Here is a 14631-nt window from a genome sequence, read left to right as displayed (position 1 = left end):
CTCCTTCAGTGGTCACTCTCTTGTAGCTGCTCCTGTGGAGGTTGCTTCAGGCAAATTTTTTAAGGCTTGCAATCTAAGCACAGCTACTAAAGCCCATATGTTGAATCTCCATCCTAAATGTACATGTGATCTTAGCTGCATTCAGTAGCTAAATGATTGAATCTTAATATTAAGACTGCATTTGGATTAACTATTCTTACTAGCCTTCAACTAGCCATGTACACTTAGTTTTATATTTATACTTAATTGGATAATCTGTTAAATATCCAGAAGGTTCTGTTAATCTTGCCCTTGGCAAGCCAAGCTACAACACACTTCTTAATAACCAATGTAAGAAGGGATCACAAGGTAAAATAGACATATTTTTACCTAAATGAAAAAGAGCATACTGTACTAGAACTTTCTGGAATGTGGAAATAGTAGGTCTGGAAGGAGTTTTCAGCTTCAAGACCTTCTATTTAAAAATGAAGGATTAATTCATTTCCACCTTAAGAAATTAGAAAAATAAGATGAAACTCATGTTGGAGCAGAAGTTAGGAGTAATAACAATTCTATTGTAAATGAATAGAAGCAGCTACGCACACAGTATGATTTCTGCAGTCAATAAAACCAAGCTTCTGGGGGATTTGGGGTAACTGGAAACATGACATGCTATTAACAGGAATGTGAAAAGGTACAGCTACTTTAGAAAGCAAAATTTCAATTTATTAGAAAGCAGTGAACACTAAATTTAGTCCTTGGTGGTCTTAAAGTGGAGTTCTAAATACAATAGTTCGCCCTAGTCCTCAATCTTGCAATATATGTATTCAGATTCACAATGAAATGAATTTTGAACTGTGTATTGCATTGTATGTTCTTAAATTTTTGCTTGTGCATAGGTCTGAAAATTTTTTCTCTTTGAACTTAAATGTGGGATGCTTTATTATCATTTTATGGTTTGTCTTTTGAGACTCTGTAGCTTAAGCTACACTATAACTCATTGTGTAGCACAGGCTGGCCTCAGACTCACTGTTATCTTTCTCTTTCACCCTCCCAAGTACTAGGTTCTAGTCATAGGCACCGTGCCCAGCTTTCTCCTTGGAACATTTGGTGAGCAGAGATTGACTGTACGTAGCTCCATGGACAATGTGTATTAGTCAGATTTCCATTGCTGTAACAAAATACCCAAAGCAATTAATTTATAAAGCAAACGTGTGTTCCAATTGAACAATTGAAGTTGGGTGACCTTAGTGCTTCAGCTCTGGTGAGATATAGCATAGCAGGAACTATGGTGGAGTGGACTGCTTACCTCTAGAGGAAGAAAGCAAATGGAGAGTCTGAGGTTCTACGATCCCCTTGGAAGACCTTTGACTTCAGGCCTTCCCACCAGGCCTGTCTCTTTATGGTTTACACACAGCTCCTAATAGCACACGCTATGGATTAAACTTTTCAGTGGGGGACCACTGGGTACATTCCACGTCCAAACTAGAACAGTGCAAGCAAATGCCTGAACTTTCCCTGGACACCTAAAGGAACAGCCTGGGTTTTCTGGTGGGGTCGTGGGCTTCTTACATCTCAAACCTTCTTCTCATATTTTGTAGGTTCGTTGCCACACCTCTAGCAAATGCGTTTGGCATTCAAAAGGCAGTGCATAAAATTAAGCCAAATGCCATCTTAGAGAATTTTTTCAAGCATTCCACAAGTCAACCGTCACATGTAAGTAAAAATTCTTTGCTTTTACACTTAAGGACCTACTTTCTTAATGGGCTAATCATCTTGACTTAAACATCAGAGGATTTGATTCATTGATTCTTTGCTGTTGACGGATTCTGTAATACCTCAAATGTTAGAAAATCTAAATATGTATTATAAAATCAGACATTAATAGTTAAAGTTTTGTTATAGTATCACACCTTAGCACTCAACACCATGGTTTATATAAAAATAGCAATTTAAGCTAGGTGCTGCGGCTTACACTTGTAATCAGGACTGCAGAGCCTGAGGCAGAAGCATCACCATGAGTTTGGCCCTGGCATGGGCTGTGTAGTGACTCCGGGGACAGCCCGAGATACGCAGTGAGACCCTGTCTTAAAATCACGAATAAATAAATAAGTCATAATATCACAATTTCATTTTAATTAATTAATTAATTTTACATCCCAACCTCACAATCTCATTTTAATATTAGATTTTAAACATTTTCATAGAGAAAGCCACACCTGATACTTTTGATGATTGTGGCTATATCAAAATACATCCTGAAGTCTCCGTGAAGTCACTTTTCACACTTGCCCCTGTTTTATCCAAGGCCTCAACATACTCGGAAACATGCCGATGCCCTGATTTCTCTCCAGAAGCAGAATTTTCAACAGCATCGCCATTATTTCACAATGCAGAGTATCATTGGGTGGTGCAGTTTATGTGTTGCAGAACAATTTATTTCTTAGTTATAAAGTCATGGCCAGGCACCCAGTTTTATTATATCGCATAGATAAATGGCAGGCAAAACAGGCTTTCCTCCAAAGCGACACTACTCTGAGTATAAAGACAACTACCACCTATCATTTTAAAAATCAAAACTGTGTGCTATCTACCTTTTAGGGGGGAGTTCTGAGCCTTTTAAACTTCATTTGATGAATCAGGTTGTGCTTATCAGCTAGGGATGTCATTGCTCTGGTGGAGTCCTTGCACAGGGAGGTGTGCTGATGTTCAACATGAAGCCTAGAGTGTAGTATGCGGCTGCTTTTATGAACAAGGACAATCTGACAACCTGCAGCTGCCTGTTTTCTGTCTCCATGTGCCCTAAGTGACCGTGGTCACCCATTTAAATCCTTTGGTTTCCACTGGTGATATGTGAAAAATTGGGACTCTTGTGAGGGGTACTTTCCTTCAAGCCACTAGAAAGTGTGTGTGTGTGTGTGTGTGTGTGTGTGCGCGCGCGCGCGTGCGTGCTTGTGCCATGGTGTGCATGTGTAGGTCACAGCACAACTTTTGGAGTCAGTTCTATCCTCCCACCTTGGGCTGCAGGCGTTGAATTGAGGTCATTAGAGTCACCTGGCAAGCTCTTTTACCTGCAAGTCATCTTGACGTCTCTGAAGAGTAAGATGTTTAAAATAATTGCGAAAGATTGATCGCTGTGGAAAGAAAATGGCAATGTGACAGCTGCAGAAAGTTGGAAGAGAACTATAGAAGGTGATGTTCATGGCCGAGCTGAGGAAGTGAAGGTCCAGCAAAAGGAAGCAGCTGCTCTGCAGCTAGTAAGCAGCCGTACCAGGAGCAGGAGGAGCCCAGCCTGTAGAGCCCATACTCCCCCAGTGCTCTTTCAACTCCCAGGGACTTCGTCATCTGTTCACAGCACGGGAGGTCCTGCTCAGCATGGATATAACCCAGGCATGTTGATCAAGTGCGAGAAAAGACGTCATACATCACCCTACAGTATTGCTGAGCTTCATACTAAACCATGGAGATGATGGGAAAGGTTCCTGATTCTCAGTGCTCCTGGCTCACAGAAAGACATGGATTTGTGTAGCAGATCCTGATAGCAAGAAAAACACCCGTTCCTAAAAATTCCAGAACTTAGGAAGATAAACTATGACATAGGAAAGCAAAGTTGTGCCTGGCTAGTGATGCAGGTGTGGAAACAAACTATCACGAGGCTGTCCTGGGCTTTGGTCAGCACCGTATTGATAGCTTTTTCTTCATTTCTAGATGAAGTTGAAAACAAGTTTCTGAATAAACTAAAAATGGTTTTATGTAATCAAGATATGAGTGTAACCACACAATCATCTGCTAATCCCAGATGACAGAGCAGTCACTCCTGTAGGGGACACCTAAACCCGAGGCTGCTTCTCCAGCTGTAGATTGTACCAATAAAAACAGCAGCATTTCAGAGTGGCCAATGGTGTCTAGCCTGTGATGTGACATTGTCATCTACAAATATGTAGGGCCCATTCATAGCTTTCTTGAGACACAGGCAGCCCTGAAGCCACAGTGAATTATGTGCAGTGTATACAACATCCGTCTTGAGCTCCTTGGTTCACCTTCTTGTATGATGCTTGGCCCACAGAAGTAAAGGTCAAAGATAAGAATGGGAAGTTTATGCCGTCAGTTTTGTGTCTGTCACACACAGAGTTCTATGGACTATTTTAAAAGATGCCTTCTCAACAGAGTCTATCTCCAGAGACTAACACTTCCTTCTTGATTGTGCTTGCTTCCATCCTGTAGCAACTTGAACTCTTATCTGCATTTTAGGTGCTAGCTTTGTGTGTTTATAGAACATGTCTGGAAGCTTTTGTGTGCAAGGCTCCTCTCTCAAAAAATATCTAAGTATAGGGGGGCCAATATTGTCAAGGTGGGCTTTCTGCTAGGCGTTTCCACTTTCCAGCCACATATGGGTGCTATCTCCTAGATGCATGTACCAAGCTGGTGTGATTGGTGTAAGACCTGGGAAAGTTCCAGAAAGAAGGCAATGCCTTGATTGCTTTGCTCACTGCTAAATCTCTAACACCTAAAATTGTGCTTGGTTTACCACTAAGGAGTGGTTCTTTGAGTGTTTTTGGGTGATTGGTTGAATAAAATATTTAAGTGATAAAGTGAGACCCAGTGCGCTTCCCTCAGAAGAACATGGAATATAGTGTGCCGGCTGCTCAGAACAGGCCGGTAACAGAAGATGGACGAAGCACCAGCATTTGAATTACAACCTGTTTGGGGGATCAATAAGCTTTTAGGTTATTTTAGAAGTAAGGAAGTATGTATTTTTTTTTTATTTAGTACATGGTTTTCAGCCCACGGTCATTTTTCTGTTGTAGATATAAAGGTTTCCAGTGTTGGCAGTGCTGGGCTATTGTATAGCACATGCTCCTCCCGTGATCCCAAACCTCTCCTGTGAGGGAGGTGGCAGATGCTTTTATATAATGTCATTTTTCACAGGGCAGAGCGCAGTGCTCAAGGCTCCCTGAGTAGGGGCAGCAGGGTCAGGTCTTTGGTTTTCAGCTTCCTGTCTTCACCACCACCTTCTGTTGCCTGGATCCCTGGAATATCCTTTTCCTCTATCCAGAGAGTATGAACCTGGTGCCTCCTGTGTTGGAGTGTCATCCTGCCATCTTGTCTGACCTGAGGTGTGAGACTTCTGCTGTGGAAAGCAGAAGCCCAGCCTGGAAGGGCGGCATGGGCACATGGACAAAGGGGATGCCTCCCTCCTGCTCACTCATTATTATGCCGGTAGAGGTAGAGATCAGTGAACAGCTGTCTGTTCAGTCTTCTCAAAGAAACAAAACAAAACAACCAACAGTAACAGAATCCCTGACCTATAAAAGGGTGTTAAAGGGGCTGCTTTGTGGGGAAACAGTAACTCTGGTGTGTTCTGTTCGCTGTTGTCTCTTTCCTTTTCTTCAGGTTAGTGAAGGGCCTGCCACTCAGTAGAGATACAGAACTGTTCAGTCTTCTGCCGGTGTTCAGCCTGTGGCTTCTGGTGACTGTGCGCTATAGTCCTGGTCTCTAGATGACTTTGTGGTCCTTATAAGATGATATAGCAGAGGCCATCTGGCTGGTCCTGACCTGCTGGGTGAGCAGCTGTCTGGACCACAAGCAGGCTTTGTTTGGTCCCCAGAGTGTTCATGTGCAGTTAGCTTAAATTTACTGTAAAGCTCTGATTAATAATATAAAAAGTAGTTTCACATCAAAATTCTAGGACTGTATTTCCTCTCTGGAAATACAGCTTGGTCTTAGCTGGTCCTTTGGGGTGGGATCTGCTGGGCCATGCTTTTTCCTGTCCATCAGCTGCAGCTGTGTCTTGGGCTGGACGCTGACAGCTTCAGGCAATTTGATTTTTTGTTTCATTTTTATAACAGAATTAAGAGGAAATTTTCTTATATTAGAAAATGAATGCTCAAGAGATCAAGGCCATTTCAAAAACTTGGTATAGAGCATGTTCCTTGTGAAAGCAGAGAGCATTAATTACCATGGGTCTAGTGGACAGAACATACCTGTTAAAATCTCACTGCAAAATGGACCTGGCCCTCTTGGCCATTCCTGTTTCCTTTTCGGCTCTAGCAGACCCTGGAATTTGTCACCTTTGGGCAGTAATTTATCATCTTTGCTTTTCCTATTTTAAGACATAGCCTGTAAGACTTCTGCTTCCCAGAGGAGAAGCAATCATCATTATTATACTTTATAATCATTATTTTAAATGGCTGGAAATAGTTTGGATTATTTTGAAATAGGCTGTGTATCAAGTTGATTGTGAAAGCAGATAACCAACACCTGCTGGGTTTTCTTGGCTCGTCTGTGACTACCAAAGGCACGGAGTGAAACAGCAGGAAGCCTACTAGCCCAGGTCTTGTTGCACGTGGCTACTATTTTCACATCTTGCACAAGTCCTAGAAACTCTCAGGCAAGCTTCTGTGTCTCTGTAGGAAATCATATTTGATGATTAACATTTTAAACTCTACTACTCTACCTGGTACCTAGGAGGCCCTAAATGAATCTTAGCGAGCTCATATATACAGGTCAAACATATGGATTGCTACTAACGTATAGCTGGTTGGTCTTAGTACTCAGCAAGCTAGAATCCTCATATTTTCTGTTTTCTGTCTGCTTGGCTTGGCTTGGGGATCTGTGTACATGAATGTGGTTTCATAAGCAATAGAAATAAATTCCCTGGCTCATGGTCTTGTGCCTGTCTGCTCTAGTCTACAAGCTTTTGCCATTTAGTCTCACTGTTCCTCAACTGCTTAACATCTGACGGTTCTTTGCCTTAGTTCTTACGGTTGTGTGTGTGTGTGTTCATGCACACTAGTGTGTGCACTCATGTACCAGGAGGAGTGTGCCCGTGAAAGCTTTCCTTCTTCCTCCGTGTCCTGCCCGTCCTGCTGATGCCTTGCTGGCCCTCTACTGTCTATCGTTTGTTTATTCTTTTCATCTTTTTTCAGAATGATGTTTATGGACTGGCAAAAAAGTGTAACTTGACAGAGCGCCAGGTTGAGAGATGGTTTAGGAGTCGACGGAATCAAGACAGGCCTTGCAGGATGAAGAAATTCCGGGAATCTTGGTAAGCAGGAGGATGGGCAGCTTGTATGATGCCGTCATAACCAAGGGTGTTGTGATCATGGCTGAGAGCACACTGGCATTGGAGGGAAGGAAGGGTCCAATTGCATTCTTTACTTTCCAACAAAAGCAAGTTTGGTTTATTTGAATGGTTTCATTAAATAACTGAAACACACACACACACACACACACACAAAATAACTGAAACACATGCAATCTTACAAGAAGTCCAACACCCAAAGTTAGTGCAAAATGTACAGTGAATGGCTGCCTAGAAACCCCAAGGTTTGAAATCCATTGTAAACAGTGTACACTGTTAAATAACATTGAAAAACATTTGTTATTCAGAAAGTTCTTTTTAAATGTAGAGAAAGATGTTCTCTTAACTGTCCTTGTTTCCCCTCTCCTCTTCTGGGAGGACGAGATCCCCACACTCTAAGGTGAACCCAGTGCCTATACAGACATTATGTGCTTGGCCTGAGCCATGAACATGACTTAACTGGTGTTTCTCCTTTCTAGGACTGAGGTTAGAAAGTCTCAAGACTTTCTCCCATGTGTGCTTTCTTAATATGTAGGATCAGGGGTGTGAGAATCCATCCTAGTGTATGTCACTCAGAATTTCATACACATATATAAAGTATTTGATCATACTCACCATCAACTCTTCCTCCCCTCTCCCAACCTCTCCCAACACATCTCCCTCCCATCTTCCCACCTTTATGTCCCCGTCTTTATTGCACCGAGCCTCTGAGCGCAATGAGCACTGCCCACAGGTGTGTGGGCGCACCCGAGCTTGGGTAACCTACCAGTGGCCATACCTCTGAAGATAAGTGATACTTCTCCAGAAGCTGTCATCTGTAAACAGGTTCTTCTGCTGGGGGTGGGGCTCACGAGCCTCTCTTCCATCCATGTGGTAATGTTGGCCAGCTCGATCTTGCGCATTGTCGCTGTGCTGCTATGAGTTAATTTGTACAGCGGCTGTGTCTAAGCAAGAAGACAGTATGTCCCAGCACTCCTCCCTGACCTCTGGGTCTTACCGTCTTTCAGCCTCCTCTGCAGCAGTGTCCACTGAGCCTTGTGGCAGGGGTTGATCGAGATGTCCCAGTTAGGGCTGAGAACACGCAGCAATCACTTAGTGGCTGGAATGAACTGCTGGCCACTGCAAAAAGAAAGTCTTCTTGCCAATCCTGAGAACAGCACTAAACTATGGATGTAAACATAAATATTTGGAGGGCATTTTATAACCTGTCCATTCAGTAAAGCAACAGTAGTAGATTTTTCCCTAGGACCTATGCCCCTCCTCCAGCCACAGGCCTTTGATTAGATTTATAGAGCCGGGAGCAAATTCCCTCCCATGAGTCAGAGGATGACCAATAGCTTTCTGGATTTGATACCTGATTCGTGGGAGGGGATTCCTTTTCTTTCTCTTTTTTCTATCTTTCTTTCTTTTATTATGTTTACTTTATAATTATTTATGTCGTCTGTCTGGTGTAGTTGGCATTCCCTCAGCTGTCTCTCCCCTGTGTTAATTGTTTCTCTCTGTACAGAAACTCTTTAATTTCACATTGTCTCATCTATCAGTTCTCATTTCTATTAGTGGCCTGAGCTATCAAGTCCACTCAAGAAAGTCCTTGCCTATGTTTATATCTTGAAGGTTTTTTTTTTTACATACATTTACCTCTAAGAGTCTTAAAGTTTTGGGTTTCACATTAATATGGTTGATAATTTTGTGTTGACTTTTGTATAGGGTGAGAAATATAAATCATATTAATCCCTAAATGTGGCTATCTTGTTTCCTCAGTATCATTTACTATGGGGCTGTCTTTTTTCCAATGTGTAGTTTTGACGTCTTTGCCAAAGAGTGGTTGTCTTTATGTGTGGCCCTCTCATATGTCTGGTCTTGAGAGAGTCTCACGGTGCTTTTACAGCAGTGGCCTTGGAGAATAATTTGAGAACAGGTATTATAATGTGCACAGCATTGTTCTTTCCACTATTAGGGTTCTTCCATATGGGCTTAGGATGAACTGACAGCCAGGGTGAACTTATACTCTAGGATATATGTTCTTCCAAGCCTGTCGTACCAGAGTCCCTTCCCCTCACATGTCAATCACTGTCGCAGAGGAGTGAAGCCTTTTCTTTCTTTTGGCAGCTGGCGGTTTACATTTTACTTAATGATAACTGTGGCTGGAGTTGCATTTCTTTATGATGTAAGTTGTCATTTTCATATCTTTGGAATTCACCTTTCATTTAAAGTATTTTTGCCTATGAATTCTGTCAATGGAAAGCTCTAACCTCAAAAAGGATGAGAGAGAGAGAGAGAGTTTGTTCTGGAGCCAAGTAAAAGTGACCGTGACCAGGAACACAGATACAGGTGATCCTAGAAGCCCTGTTCCAGTGTGGATGGTTTCCTGAAGTTTTATAGTAACAGAACAAGGCAAATGATAATGAAACACCTTTCAAATACATGGAAACTCCAGACAAACAGGTCAGAGCAAAGTGGGATATCCCCAGCTGCACATCTGGGTGCCATCAGGCAATGCTTTTAACCTTTGGATGGTAGAAGCTAGTGGTTTGTTTGTATATTCCAAATAATTTGTCTAAGAGCCATAAAGATGGTAAGTCACAAATAGAGGTGGATAATAAATGGCCATTAATGGGGCCAACAATGCCTCAAGATAAATCAAAATTAGGCTGTGAGCCACAACATTGCAACTTTTAACAATCACTGAAGTTCTAGTTAGTGGGTCAAACCATACAGATGGTTCAAAGTAAATTGCCTTTCACCCTGGAACTTCATCCACAGTTCTTTAGGACTTAACACTCCAGAGTTCAGCAGTTTAAGAAATGTCTCTATAGAGTCAAGATGTTTCTCAGGCTCAGTGGCAGGACCCTTGCCGAGTATGAGCAGGGCCCAGAATAGGCCTCCTGATGCTTTATTGCTGTAGCTGCCCAAGGTATTTTTGCCTTTTCATTTATTTGTTTGTTTGTTTGTTTATTATATGCTTGTTCATTTTTATCTCTTTTTTGAGACAGGTTCTCAATATGTATCTGAGGCTGGGCTATCACTTACTATATAGCCCATGACAGCTATAAACTTGTAATCTCCCCTCTCAGCATCCCAAGTGCTGAGATTATAGGCATTTGCTACTGTCTGACTCAAGCTACAGATATAGTAACTGATCCAGAAATTATTTTGCTATCATATTTGTTTGTTCAAAAGAGTTCCTTCATCAAGGCAGTCCTGTTATTGACCCCAGATTCATTGTAAGTAGTGAGATTCACAGTATTGTGTAGGAAAGTGAACATATGCCCACAGAGGGAGAGATGCAACAGAAGAAACGGGATCTTCACAAGAGTCAGTACAATAGGCAACACCTCGAGTGTGCAACAGGAAACACATACGTGGGGCTGTGCAACAATAAACACAAGAGAGTCTTGCAATAATATACAGTAGTGAGTCTGTGCAACAGGAAACACGAGAGAGTCTGTACAACAGGAAACACAGGAGAGTGTGCAAAGGAAACATAAGAGAGTCTGTGCAACAATAAACACAAGTGAATTACAATAGTAAATTCAGGTGAGTCTGTGCAAGAGGAAACACACGAGTGAGTGTATGTGACAGGAAACAACACCACAAAGAGATGTATTTGCGCTGAAACAAGTGTTTGACTGACAGCTGTGTCTCCTCTCTGGGATCATCTTTTTTTTAGAAACCTTGGGCATATGACCTCTGGGAGGTTTGGCGTGACTATCCCAAGCAGGTATGTACTCCCTAGCGTGGCCTCTCCCTGACTTCTGCACCACATTAATCTGCCCCAGATCTCAGTGTGGGGTATTTTGTTTCTTTGTTTGTTGTCTATTGGTTGGTTGGTTTTATTTTTGTGTCCGACTCTCATTAGGGAGCTCAGGCTGGCCTTACACTCAGCACATACCCAGGTTGTCCTTGAATTTGTAATCCTCTGACTCCATTTCCAAAGTAACAGGTTAAAATTAGTCTTTTTTAGCATGTTAGCCTCAGCATAAACAAACAAACGAACAAACAAGAATCAGAAAGTGAGCTGGAAAGAGCGCTCAGTAGTTCGGAGCACTGGCTGTTCTTCCAAGAAGACAAGGTTTGAGCCTGGTCACATTCAACTATCCACATCTCCAGTTCCAGGGGATCCAGTGTCCTCTTCCAGACACACATGTGGTCTGTACATACATGCAGACAAAACATCCATACACATAAAGCAGATAATAAAAATAATGAAATGAGACACCAGAAAAGGGGACAGGAAAGCCTCAGAAAGAAGTCTTCTTCATCACACAGGCCATAACCTTGTCCTATCAATGCTAGCCCATCTGCTCTACCCAAGAGCACCGTTATCTCTGATGCATAATAACTATCCTCAAGCCTAGTGCTGTAAAGTGCCAGCCATTGGTGACTCATGATTTGGGTTGGCAATTGGGCCTAGGCTAAGGGAAGCAGATCTGTTCCGTGTGGTCTCAGCTGAGATCATTCATACATTCCAAGTCAGTCATACTCATGATTTTATCAGCTGGCACTTGAATGGTTTTTTTGTGGCCTCTTTGGTATGATAGCTCAGCTTTCTTATACAGGGCTCATGAAGGCTCTGTTTGTGTTACATTGGCAACTGTCCCATTGGCCAAGTACCAGGATTAAAGCCCCAGTCATTGTGGGAGGAGACCATATAAGACCGCAGATATTAAAAGGCCGCATTCAGTGGGTACACTTGATAATCGTCCATCACACTGAATAACACACCTCAAGTCTCAATTTGCCTCAGAGTCTCAAGTTATTCCCTACTATAACAGTGCTAAGAACAATTTTAGCAGTAGAAATTTAGTTACTTTTATTCAGAAGACAATTTTAGAGTCCTTAAACAATTGCGTATCTAATATTACTCACATTAAGCTAAAATTAGGCAGTCACATTGATAGCATTTTTAAAACATTTTAGTCAAAACACTTAATTTGGTTTAGAATGCTTCTCTAGTCTTTCAGGAATTAAACACCTTGACATTTTATCAGTGATTCCTCTGGGGAATTGAAGTCATTGCAGCTTCCTGCCATTTTGTGGAATATAAATGGGTCTCAGAAAATGAAAACATGGTGTTTGTGAGGTTGCATTTAGAGGACTGAATGTTCCCTTTCTCCTCAGCCTCTGCTGCCATCCCAGTACTGGTACTACATTTTGGAGATGAGTTTTTATTGGTCACTGCTGTTTAGCCTCGGCTCTGATATCAAGAGAAAGGTAAGTGATGTGTTCACAAAACTTTTTTTCATTTCTTTTTCATTCCTTTGCCTCTTATTCTACCTGTAAAATGTATTTTGTGTATAGTTAGCTCAACTCATTGGCTATTCTTGCTTTCGATAGTGCAGAGACCAATTCATATCCTCATGCTTTTATGTCCTGATAAATGCCTATAGCAAAAAGCTTTATGTTTGAAGCTGTATTCAATAAGAAGATAGTTCTCCTTTCTGTTTTCTTTGCCTGGAGGGCAGCGTCCCCTCACACAGGAAAATCTTGTTATGTGAGGACTTTACCTCCACACCGCATCTTTTTGATGGCAAACCACTTTATACAATCCTTTTCTAATGTTTTTAAAGAACTTGAAACAACTGCCTACCCCTTAATTCCTTAGCCATCCATATGAAAACTCTTGTTTTAAGCACACAAAGCTTTGCTTCATTTGCAGGGAAACTGAGTCACAGGTATTCTTCATGTCACAAAGTGATACATTTCAGGGCTGTCTAGCTTACTGCATCACTAGGCCAGTTGTCATGTGAGACCCTCAATGCAGCCACAAGATTTTCTCAGCAAAGCGAATCAAAAAGACTATTGTGCCTCAGGTCTTCATATACTAACCCAGTGTCGAATTCCAGCATGCAGAAATGTTTGTTTAATAAACGAAGTTAAGATCTGCTAAATATTAGGTTAAACGGAGCTGCCTTGATTAAGTGCTCTTTGAGTTGAAGGCTGGTGTAGCCATTTCTAGTGGGCACATTGTGGCCCACAGATATCTTCAAGAAAAAAAAAACCTCACAGAATCTAAGAATATAGTGAGAATATAGTGTATGGAGCCATGGAAAGAGTGTCAGAAGTTACAGTCAAATGACAAATGTTTAGTGCATGCATACATATATACATACATTCATACATATATATATATATACACATGCATGCATACATATATACACAATACATATATACACATATGTCTATCATGCTAAATGTCAAAACAGGCAGATGTAAGTTACTGGTACCATTATTATTCTCTCTTCCAGTCACTGGGAAATAACCACTTTTGTTAATGGCTTCCATTTTCTCTCATTATGTAGGATTTCCTTGCTCATGTCATCCACCACCTGGCTGCCATTAGTCTGATGAGCTTCTCCTGGTGTGCTAATTACATCCGCAGTGGGACCCTCGTGATGCTTGTGCACGATGTGTCTGACATTTGGCTGGAGGTAAATGGCTGCCATTTAGAAAATAATAGCAGTGTCATGGCCTGCTTTTCACTAAGTGCTCACAGAAAGAATTATCTGTGAGTGATTTTGCAGAGCCCTCTGTCCTGAAAATACCCCCAAATCTAAAAAGGTACAGGCTCCAAGACCCTTCGGGATGAAGCCTCCTGGTGTCTGTTTTGCAGTCTGTGCTGTGTGAGTGAGAGGCTGGTCTGTGGGGCTGTGCTCCTGGCAGCTGCATGCCACTGCCCACCCGGGGAGTGATATGAGATACTCACATGAGAAACCAGGTCAAGGTTTATAGAGGCAAAACTTGGAAATTTTTGCTTTCTGGATCCTCAGAGTTGGACAGCTCCCTCTGCTACTTGAGCCAGTGGCTGGCTGCCTGTTGAATGCCTCCAGTCCCTCTTGCTTTAGGGAATGCCAACTGATGTTTGGAAAACAGCATTCCTCTTGTAAGGGATAAAGAGGGCTTAGAGTGGGGAACACTGAGACAAAAATCCTTCCTATTTCTACATCATACAAACTATGAGGAACAAAGGCATGGTGGGGCTGTTCCTCCACCTCGCTGTTCGCATCAGCTTCTCTTGGTGTGGGTGTGCTCGAATGATCTCCTGCTGTAGCTACAGCAGCCTTTCCCAGGACAGTGGCTGACTCACGTGAGTGTGCTCATTTATAATGAATTCAAGGAAAGCAATGCTAAACTACTTTACACTCGGGGTTGCTCCTTGGAGTGCTAATAATTGACTATGGGTTGATATGGAAGAAATTAAATTTAATAGAATTTCATCCTTCCAGATTGGAGTTCTGCCAGCTTTTGATAAAGGACCAGAGAGAAAATCTTGTTTTGTGTGTTTTGTGTGATTTATGCCATATATTCTTTCTTTTTTTCTTTGTTTTTATGCACATTTTAAAATATAAGAACCATTCTTAATGTCTGACTAGCTTTAGCCCGCAGACTAGAAGGTAGTTGGTCCAACCCTATTTAAGAAGTAACCAGAAGTCAGTTGAAGTCATGTCAAAGCAACTGGCGTCTGTGAAGTATTTTTAGCCAGAGTGCTGGGTAGGCTGTCACATGTCTCGAGGCAGCTCAGCAGAGCAGGACTGGTCCAGGTTGTGTCATGCTGCTTTCTGAACACA

General features: G+C 42.0%; 1 protein-coding gene across 1 annotated transcript in view; it reads left to right on the top strand.

Annotated features, from left to right (window-relative positions):
• Cers3 (ceramide synthase 3) overlaps nucleotides 1-14631 on the top strand; it is a 112236-nt gene that overhangs the window by 54671 nt on the left and 42934 nt on the right. The window contains exons 3-8 of the mRNA XM_041656189.1: nucleotides 1581-1695; nucleotides 6909-7027; nucleotides 9173-9230; nucleotides 10734-10784; nucleotides 12185-12277; nucleotides 13366-13494. Of these exons, the coding sequence (XP_041512123.1) occupies nucleotides 1581-1695; nucleotides 6909-7027; nucleotides 9173-9230; nucleotides 10734-10784; nucleotides 12185-12277; nucleotides 13366-13494 (565 nt within the window). The remainder of the gene's footprint in view (nucleotides 1-1580; nucleotides 1696-6908; nucleotides 7028-9172; nucleotides 9231-10733; nucleotides 10785-12184; nucleotides 12278-13365; nucleotides 13495-14631) is intronic.

The sequence above is a fragment of the Microtus oregoni genome, unplaced genomic scaffold (assembly GCF_018167655.1).
Source record: "Microtus oregoni isolate MIOR12 unplaced genomic scaffold, Mior012 000000F_ref0000247, whole genome shotgun sequence".
Taxonomy (NCBI): domain Eukaryota; kingdom Metazoa; phylum Chordata; class Mammalia; order Rodentia; family Cricetidae; genus Microtus; species Microtus oregoni.
This window is presented reverse-complemented; position numbering and strand designations above follow the sequence as displayed.